General features: G+C 37.5%; 1 protein-coding gene across 1 annotated transcript; it reads right to left on the bottom strand.

Annotated features, from left to right (window-relative positions):
• Positions 1–1,264: 1,264 nt before the first annotated feature.
• Positions 1,265–2,448, bottom strand: LOC6045242 (putative phosphatidate phosphatase). The gene has a single exon (XM_001862598.2). It carries the CDS (start codon positions 2,391–2,393, stop codon positions 1,362–1,364), a length of 1,032 nt encoding a protein of 343 aa, XP_001862633.1. The 5' UTR covers positions 2,394–2,448; the 3' UTR covers positions 1,265–1,361.
• Between the last annotated feature and the right edge of the window lie 8,212 nt (positions 2,449–10,660).

Below are 10,660 nucleotides of genomic sequence, written 5' to 3'. Positions count from 1 at the left end.
AAGATTTTTTCAGCTCGAGTCGTACATTTATCTAACGAGGTTTACCGAGTTAGATAAATACGACGAGTGATGAAAAATCAAGTTTTGCAACGAGTTCCATACAACGTTTTTTGCAATTCCGAAAAACACCCTTTGGACAGAATTATAGGACAAATGTCCATGCATTGAGTCAATGAATCGTTCAAATCAAAAAAATGTTGAAAAGTATAATTTTTCCTAACAAGTGCTGAAAAGTTTAAATTTTCAGCATCCATTTCAGTGCTCAAAAGTAGAACTTTTCAGCATTTGTTTTGAAAAGGGTTACTATTCAATTCTATTATTTTTTGCAATTCCGTCGTGAAACTACTTACTTTTCCTGTCATTCTTGAACGACGCAATAGCCTACTTTTCTGTTCCAAAAATAACAGAATCGAATAGCAACACTTTTCAAAATAAATGCTGAAAAGTTCTACTTTCCAGCACTCGAAAGGGTGCTTGTTTTCCAGCACTCGAAAGGGCACTTGTTTCGAAAAGTAACACTTTTCAACATTTTTTTTTGTTGATTTAAACGATTTATTGACAAAATACATGAAAATTTTACATAAAATTTCCCTCAGTGTGTGTTTTTTGAAATTGCAAAAAATGTTGTATGGAACTCGTTAAAAAACTCGATTTTTTCAGCACTCTTCGTATTTATTCAACTCGGTGAACCTCGTTGGATAAATGTACGACTCGTGCTGAAAAAATCCTCTTTTTGCAACTTGTTGCATAAACTACTATTAAAAGATAGCAAGTTAGGTAATTTCCGCCTCACCTTTTGACCTTCACAAATCCCCAAAATTCGATTTCAATTCCTAGATATTCAATAAAAACCGAAAAAAACTCCGTGCATTTATGTCACTTTTCATATGAAAGAACGTTCAATCTTGTCGTGCTATCACATACAGCCTGAAAATTGATGTAAGTGCGACAATTGGCCAATGGGATTTCAGGTCAGAACGCGTTTGTCACAGGGACGAGCTCGACTACCGAAAACATGTTCAACTATAACTCGGGACTCCGGCAACCTAATTCAACTAAACTTCGGGACATTGTACAAAATGATGAGCCAAATAAAACACACATTGCGTGATCTCGTTTTTTTTAATTCAAGGTCAAACATTAAAACGATTTTTTCTCGCAACGTCAGTTAGCACGACGGTTTCAGATTGATAGAGATGACAATACCTATTTTCAAATCAAAATAAGATTCAAGGAATTTCTTAAATATTGAAGCAAAAAAATAGTACACATTAGTCTTATTATTATTCACTAAATTCTTCTAAAGCTATTAGATTCCTGCCCAAGTTTCACTTAAACGTATTACTCATTATTCACTATAGTTACGGAACGTAACCAGGATTTTCCCTCCCCCGACCACCATTCCGCTTATTCTCGTCTGAAGTCTGCGTTCCCGAGTTCACTCGCTGCTTCCAGCTTCGCCGCCTCTTGAACAGATTCGACCAATCGTTGGCCACCACAACGGCCGTCCCCGTTCCCAGCAACCCACCTGCCAGCACGTCCGACCAAAAGTGCTTGTAATCCGCGACGCGACTCAAACAGGTGTACCAACCGAGCGCAATCAGCAAAAACTGCAGAAAGTGCTTGAGCAGTCCCGAACGACCCCAGTTGAGTCGCACCTGCAGGTAGATTGCACAGTAAACCAGCGCGTACATGGCAACACTGGAGTGACCGCTGGGGAATGACAGCGGCAGTTCCGACAGCATGTGGTCGGTGGCGGTTCTGCTGGAACAGGTGAAGTCTTCGATGTAACGACCGTAGTTTAGGGTTTTGTTGAGGCAGCTCGTCCCATCTGGCAACACTGGTTGGCAAACGGCGAAGAAGTGGGGTCGCAGCCTTCCCACGCTGTACTTGCCCACGTTGGTCAGCACGTGGTTGCAGGTCGCCCCAAAACCGAACATTCCAACCGATTTGTACGCCTCAACCACCCAAAATGGGACCTGCCACCGGAAGAACTGCAACGGCTCGACGACGGTCTTCACCTCCGCGCGGACCCGCTCCGTCACGAAGATCACCGCCAGTGGAATCCCCGTCGCAATCACCCACCAGAGCTGCCAGCTCGCGACGGTAGACTCTCGGAACGGGTACCGCAGCGATTCGTCATCGCAGAAAAACCCACGCCTCACGGGTTCCGCCACGGCGAGGAAGATCTGCATGAACAGCCCAACGGCACACAGGATGGCCACGTCGATGCCGACGCGCACCAGTATCCGCCGGGAGTCGTTCCGGGTGCCATCGGCTGTGGAGGTCATCATCGCGCGACGTCGTTCAGCAATCGACACCCAAACTTGACGAACGATAAAATTACACTGCGCACTAATTTGCATTTGGCTGGGCGTCGCGCGCTTAGTCATGGCATTGTTTGTATTTATTTGCTGGGAATCGTGTGCTGGGTGAGTGTTTTTCACCCAATTGAACTGCAGTTGGTGAATGGCAACCCCCCGGCAAACCGCTACTGACGACGTGAGTCAAGTGATTAATGCAGGGCAGGCGCGCGCGCTCGAGAGCTTGCAGCTGTGTGTATTTTTGTAAGTTACGTTTGAACGAATCATTGATGGAAGTTGTCGTCCTCAATGTGATTAAATTTTGAACTTATCAATGCTTTTTGAAATAAACTTTCTGAAAAAAAAGTCAAAGAAACGTTTCCTGTACCTGTGGAGATATACAAACATACAGGAACGTATATTTACTGTACCTGACAGGCAGATTTAACCAACTGCGTAGTGCGTCCATCCCGGGAATTCCCGGGACAACATTCCCGGGATTTTGAAAAAAACCGGCAATTGGGTACTAAAGCCCTATGTCAATTTTTATGTACAACGGTAAAAAACACGATTAAAACCCATTTCTGATCACTATTTTTAATTTTAATGCAAAATTTTTTTTTGACAAGACAACATTTTTTCGATGGATCAACTATGGTCCCCTTGGAACGAGCTGTCAAGTAGGAGCTTTTCTGTCAAGAAAGACCGCGAGGTTAATTTTTCAAAATTGATTTAAAAATCCATTTTAAACTCATTGTGGTCGTACAAAGGGTCATTGTACTCAGAAAAATAAGCTTTATCGCTGTAAACAATAATATCAGCAATCTATGCTTCATTTTAGGACCCAATTACCGAATCCCGGGAATTTTATTATTTTGTCTCGGGAATTCCCGAAATCGAAAAAAATGGACTAGAAATTCAGTTTTGGTTGTGAAAATATAGATGAACAGGTGAATACTTAGTAATCGATAAGAAGTTAAAATCATTTAAATTTGTATTCGGAATATATAAGCAACAATTTGGATTATTAGGGAAAATTGTTAAAATTTTGGTTTATAGATATTCAGAATTCCAAGTGCATAAAATATTTTGTATTTGATTTTATATATTTTTAAAAGACTTATGTTATAGGTATTTACGTATATTTATGATTTTAAATTTAAAACTAATATTTTATTTTATTTTTTCATCAAACACCAACGTCTTTGGCAATTAAGAACAAATGTAACGAAATAAGACAGCAATTTTTTTGCATAACGTTTTGATTCTTTTTAAATGATTTCGGTTAACACATGAACGGAACCTGTTAACAAATGTATTGCTCTAAAATCTCCTGATCCTCCTAAATCTCCTGAACTGTAGTCCTGGTTTTTCCCAGTTGGTGGTAGTGACTTTAAGATATTTTGATATATTTAAGATATATTTTAAAATTTCTGGTTTTACATAAAACATATATGTAAAACCAGAAATTTTAAACTTATTTTTAATTTTACACTGACTGGTATCAGTTTATTTGTTGTGGCTTCTTGGTTTTAAGACTTTTTCAAAGAATTTTGTTTTAGTTTTCTAGTCATGTCATAAAAAAATACAAGAAATATATTGATAAGACTGTTAAATTTGAATCACATTGGTGATTCAAAATCCAAAGCACAACCAAAAACAAAAAAAAACATTTTTTTTAAATTTTTTTTTTCTTCAACTTCCAAAATTTCAACTTTTTAGAATAATTTTAGCTTAAGGACCCCATTTCATGGCCAAAATAATGACCCTGACGAAATTGGTCAAAATTATCCCATAGTTCTAGCCAATTTTAGCAAAGTCCCTTAGGGGGTATATCAAATAATTAAAAAAAATCAACTTCCAAAATTTCAACTTTTTAGAATAATTTTAGCTTAAGGACCCCATTTCAGGGCCAAAATAATGACTCCGACGAAATTGGTCAAAATTATCCCAAAAATCTAAACATATTTAAGAAAAGAAAAAATAATAACAGATTGTGTTATGGGCACTTAGAAACTTTTCCATATGTGCGATTTATGGTAATTTTATTTCTAAGTCAGTATACCGAACAAATAACAAATTTTGATATTAGGAGGGTTTTTGAAATGTATAACATTTCCTCTTATCAGCGTGTTATTAAACATTTTCAATATAATATCACTTCAATACCAAATTTTGTTATTTTATCAGAAACTGTTATTATTTTTTCTTCTTGAAATTGAACTTCAGGATAAAATAATAACATTTTTTGTTATTTTAACAGGATTTGTTATTGAAATATTATTAATTTTGTTACTACCGTCTGCCCGGGTAATTTTATGATTTTAAGCTAGAAAAACATAATAAATATAATGAAATATACAGTATGTAAAAAAGTATTTACATTGACTTAAGGTGTGATCGGGATACACTTAACTAGAGGAGAAGCGAAATGTTATTCTCAGGGTTTCAATCGAACTGTCAAATTGGGGTTCCAATTGAGCAACAAGACCACGCAAGAATAAGGCCAACAACAACTTTAAATAATGTTGGCCAAGAAACGATATTTGAGTAATTTTCTACCAAAACCGGAAATTAAATTTATTTGTATTTTTTAATTTGGCTCAAATTTTGTGGGGTCATTCCCTATGACCAAAGGTAATGTTGTAGATATTGTTGAAGAATATTCAGAAAAAATAGGTATACGGAAAAAATGTGCCGATTTTTTTAATAACTTGTTTTTCACAAAAACTGAATTTCCCTAAATACGTATTTTTTCGAGACTTTTTGATATGTTTTAGGGGACAAAAGCCGCAACTTTTGAGCCATAGAAAACTATGGTTAATAATTCTGCCGCCGAGCTATGATTTTTGTGAAAATTTGAAATTTTATAGATTACATTTCTGACCTCATTTCTCAATGTAAAATTAAATTTGCAATCGAAAAGTACTTCACAGATTTTTTGATAAAGTTTTTCACTTTCAAGATAGTTTGATTTCAATCAAATATTTGCGGTTTTTCGATGTTTACAAATGGTGAACATGAGTGACCATCCCTGAAAATATTTTTTTTTTTTTGAAAAGTTCATCAAATTTGCTGTAAAATTGCCTAAGAGACTCTGAAGCAACCTCTGGTTGCTGAGATACAGCGGCTTAAAAAAAAAGAAACAGGAAAATTGAAGTTTTCTATGTCTAACCCAAACAACCTACCATTTTCTAATGTCGATATCTCAGCAACTACTGGTCCGATTTTTCAATCTTAAATTTTAATGACTTTGGGTGTTTGAATTTTGTCCCAGAACATTTAATTTTCTTTTTTATGTCCCTACTCTCAATGTTTATATTTGTTTATTGGACCTATTAAAAAAAAGCCTAGATTTCTACGCCCACTGGAAAAGCCACTTAACGCCCACCAAAATAGTAGTTTATGCAACAAGTTGCAAAAAGAGGATTTTTTCAGCACGAGTCGTACATTTATCCAACGAGGTTCACCGAGTTGGATAAATACGAAGAGTGCTGAAAAAATCAAGTTTTGCAACGAGTTCCATACAACATTTTTTGCAATTCCAAAAAAACATACACTGAGTGAAATTTTATGTCAAATTTTCATGTATTTTGTCAATAAATCGTTTTAATCAAAAAAATGTTGAAAAGTGTTACTTTTCGAAACAAGTGCTGAAAAGTTCATCTTTTCAGCACCCATTTGAGTGCTGAAAAGTTGAACTTTTCAGCATTTATTTTGAAAAGTGTTGCTATTCGATTCTGTTATTTTTGGTACAGAAAAGTAGGCTATTTCGTCGTTAAAGAATGACAGGAGAAGTAAGTAGTTTCGCAACGGAATTGCAAAAAAAGTAGTTTTTGTAATACTTTTGTTCATACACACGAGACTTTCTCTCTGTCTTGTCTCGTCGACTCATAATGTCTACCAAATTTGACAAAAAAGTGGAAAATAAAGCAGAACGTGTCTTCGGCTTTTATCACCACTCAAAATTCACCTGGCTTGTGCTCCCGCTCTGCGAGACATTCCACAGACAACAGACCCTGCTTAAGGATTCCGCACGGCGCTCGTCCTTGGCCAGTCCTTCACCGATAGGACCAATCAAGGTGGAAAACAATCATCAGATAGGACGTTTCTGTGCGCAAGGAGGTGTCATCTGCCGGTGACATTCCCGAAAATGACCACATTCATCATCGGCGCTCGTCCACTTCCAACGACGACGACAGATTCAACCTGCTGGCCGGGACAGAGCGAAGAAAACCGTTGATAATGCCATGGCAAACAAACGATAAGCTTGGCCTCTGGGGGGGGGACGAGCTAAAACCACTTCTTGGAAGTAATTAATTTTAATCATGATCATATTTTACCGCATTAATTGTGGGAAAAAATGTTGACGATGTCGTCGCGGCCCGGGTCGTCCTGGGGGAGTTATTTATTAGTCACGGGTAATTGGATTGGGGTCTGTCAAAGTTTGAGTGTTTTAAGATTTTTTGTGAAAAAAAAAACATAAGAGGCATGTTTAAAGAGTACTTTTCAACTTGGGAAGCTGTTTTATCATCTGAAGCAATTTGACAGCTATTTTTATTTCTAACAAGCTTTTCCCGGCAAACTTCGGGCGTCAGTAAAAATTAAATATCAATTTTCTTAACGTGAAGACTTCTATCATTGTCATGATTTTTCGTTCAAAGATATGAATTTTGCGCTCTTCCAATATTTTGACAAAATTCCTTCAAAAAGTTGTTTAGAATAGTGCCCTACACATGCTGATTCCTTTTGGTAACGATTATCCCATTCCTGGTAAAGTTATGGAAATCGTCATTAATCAATGATTGCCAACTAGGACGTCAATGACTGTGCCAGAAAATTGTAAAAAATTTGAAGCACAATTGATTTAGATCAAAAATTCCTTCAGTGGCTTCAAGATGGGAACAACCAGCACATGCTGATTCATTTTGGTGCTGAAATTCGTTAAATTGAATTTAATACAGAACATTTTATAGTAATGATCAAATTTCTTCGAAAATGATCAACGGCTTCACCTTAAGTTTGCACATAAAATAGTATAAATTATGTGCTTGTGTGACTACATTAAAAAAAGTTTTAAACCTCATGACTTCTCAATGTATACACACATATACGATTTATAACCCATTTCACAATAATACCATGATTTGTGGGACCTTTACAGATCCGGGTTTTTCAAACTGCAACTCAAGTTTAATTTACATTCTCGTTCTCTCCATAATCCAGTACACTTACTGTGTACCGAGTATGCTGACTCCTAAGCAAAACTATAAATTTTAAAATTCACATAAATACACACTCACAAACATTAACATTAGGGTGCCCAGAAAAAAAATTGCACTGCAATACGAAAAAAAACTTTTTTTCAAACTTTTTAAGATTGCTTTTGCAAAATATGAGAATTTTGGTCAATAGAGTAATTCTCTGTGACTTCGGTCATTCGATTTTTTTTGTATTTTTTAATCCGGCTGAAACTTTTTGGTGCCTTCGGTATGCCCAAAGAAGCCATTTCGCATCATTAGTTTGTCCATATAATTTTTCATACAAATTTAGCAGCTGTCCATACAAAAATGATATGTCATTCTGCGTGTATCCTCCAGAGCAAGCTGCATCGAAGTGCTCAGAGCTCTAAAAGTTTTTTCGAATTTTTCGCCGTAATCGGACGTGATTACCCGCGAGTTTGCTCCACCAGCATGCCGAAGGCCGGCCGTGGCCGTGGCAGTTCGAGTGCGGCTTCGAAAAACCCGCGAAGTTCGTCTACCGGCCGAGTGCAAAAAGGTAAACAAAACAACGCCGCCGCGTCGTCCGCCATCGCGCAGGAGAGCGTGTGCGCATGATGGATTCAATCCGGAGTTATTACACGCTAATTACCGTGTCCAGGATCGCAGCCCTATAAGAAGCAGACTCCGCTCAGGTACTTCCGGCAATCTGTCGACCGGTGGCGCATCAACATCCGCCAACATTCTCACCAGTAACAAGTTCGCGAGACTGAGCGACGAGGAATCCAACAACAACAACACCGACGGTAGCAGCACTACTGACTACGACGACGACGATGGACGTGCACGCAAAAAAGTTAGTACGACAAAATAAGATAATTCTCCGAAGGACCGGCGACCACCTCCAATTTTTGTTTTGGATACGTTGGCGGACGATATTGACGAGTTGCTGGAAGGCCTCCAATACAGTCTGAAAATTGGCAAATCGAAAGTTCAATTGATTACTTTCACCAAAAAGAATTCCGACATGGTGGTGAAAGAACTGAAGCGTAGCAACTTCAAGTTCTACACATTCGACCCAGTTGAGAAGACCGCTGTTAAGGTAGTCCTGCAGGGCTACCAAGACCGCCCAATTGCCGACCTGAAGGGACACCTCTCGGGTGCCGGAATAACGCCACCGGAGGTTAAAGGGCTCTCACGAAAGACAACAGTCACAGGTACGCACACTTTGTACCTGTTGTACTTCGACCGCGGCACCGTCAAAATCCAAGACCTGCGACGGACGGTTTTTGGGTAAACTGGCGGTTTTACTCCAAAAACCCAATGGACGTAGCGCAATGCCACCGTTGCCAGAAGTTCGGCCACGGCTCGCGGAACTGCAACCTCCCGCCCGCTGCGTGAAGTGCGGTGAAACACACCTCTCGGAGAAGTGTGCACTGCTGTGCAAGGCGGACTTGGGGGACAATGCAGAGCAAACCAAGGCACGCATTAAGTGCGCCAACTGTGACGGCAACCATACCGGTAATTACCGCGGATGCGTCGCGCGCAAGACCTACCTCGAGGAGCAGGAAAAGAGGAAGAAGAAAGCAGCAGCATCCCTTCCTTATCAGCGGAATACGAAAAAATATTTTCAAAATGTTTAAACCAAGACTAACATTTTAAAAGGGCGTAATATTGAGTGTTTGGCCCTTTTGAAATGTTAGTCTTGGTTTAAAAAAATGAAAATATTTTTTTCGAAAAGATCGGAAAATTTCACGAATGTTTCAAATTTTATCATTAAAAATCGCACCATTAGTTGCTGAGATATCGACATTAGAAAATGGTGTGTTGTTTGGGTGTGACTTAGAAAACATCAATTTTCCTGTTTTTAAACCTTTGCATGGCAATATCTCAGCAACTAAAGGTCGTATCAACAAAGTTTAAAAGTGCACAATATAGAGAATTTTCTCAGCTTTTTAAAAATATCTTTTTCAAAAGTGGGCAAATATGTGCACTAATTTTAAAAATGAAAAACTTCGATTATTTTCAAAAAAGTCTCCTAAAAATGGATTTAACTTGAAAACGGTGCACTTTATCAAAATTTCACTAAAGTACTTTTTGATTGCAAATATGATTTTACAAATTTTTGCGACCAATTTTTCGATTTTTGAAAAAATCAGTATTGATTCAAAAATTCATAACTCGCTCAAAGATTTTTTGCACAACCTGGAAATTTCTGAAAAGTTGACATTTAATGTCCTCTAAAACATATAAAAAAATTAAAAAAAAATTAAAATAGTTTTTTTTTGCAAATCAAGTTTTAGTGACAAAAAGTTAAATAAAAAATCGCCCAATTTTTTTTACACCTTGTATCATTTTTTTCCAGTGTAGTCCATATCCATACCTACAACTTTGCCCAAGACACCAAATCGATCAAAAAATTCCTTCAAAAGATACAGATTTTTGAATTTTCATACATCATTTTTGTATGGCCAGCTGCCAAATTTGTATGGAAAATTCTATGGACAAACTAATGATGCAAAATGGCTTCTTTGGGCATACCGAAGGCACCAAAAAGTTTCAGTCGGATTAGAAAATACAAAAAATAAAATTAAAAGAAAAAGACCGATATAGTAGAGAATTGCCCAATACTCAAAGTTCAAGTATAAAATAAAAATTACTTATTTGCATCATTTGCAATTTTGTAGGCTTAAATCATTTCTCTTTCAGTTCTTAGAAAAAGTTATCAATGTTTGAACTTGAAACACGTTTCCACCGATGAAAAAACGGAAATAGTATCAGTTTGTTTCGATTTCTGGGCACCCTAAATGTGCCCACGCTCATTCCCGGTCTAATACGGGATTGAAGGCAGTATCATTCATCTTTGAAACGACTCTCTTAGCGAGCGTCATAAACAACCCCCTCTGCCCTCTGTATGTGTGTGTTTGGAAGCAGATAAAGCACTCTTCCTGACTTTAAAGAGAAATGTTGGCACGATTTGAATGCATAATTTATTGTCTTGCATGGCTTTGTGAGTGTGTGGAAATAATAAACAATTTTTTTCAAAACAAACAAAAAAATCACGTTCAAACAATTGATGTTGTTTTGATTAAATTTCAAATTAAATAGTTAATGCAACTCCAATTTAACAAAAGCAAA

The sequence above is a fragment of the Culex quinquefasciatus genome, chromosome 1, assembly GCF_015732765.1.
Source record: "Culex quinquefasciatus strain JHB chromosome 1, VPISU_Cqui_1.0_pri_paternal, whole genome shotgun sequence".
NCBI lineage: Eukaryota > Metazoa > Arthropoda > Insecta > Diptera > Culicidae > Culex > Culex quinquefasciatus.
The sequence above is the reverse complement of the archived record's forward strand: the minus strand, read 5'-3'. Positions and strand labels throughout refer to the sequence as shown.

Bases quoted from the DNA above. Each gene is read 5' to 3' on its own strand.
- LOC6045242 (XM_001862598.2), bottom strand. From the start codon at position 2,393: ATGACTAAGCGCGCGACGCCCAGCCAAATGCAAATTAGTGCGCAGTGT.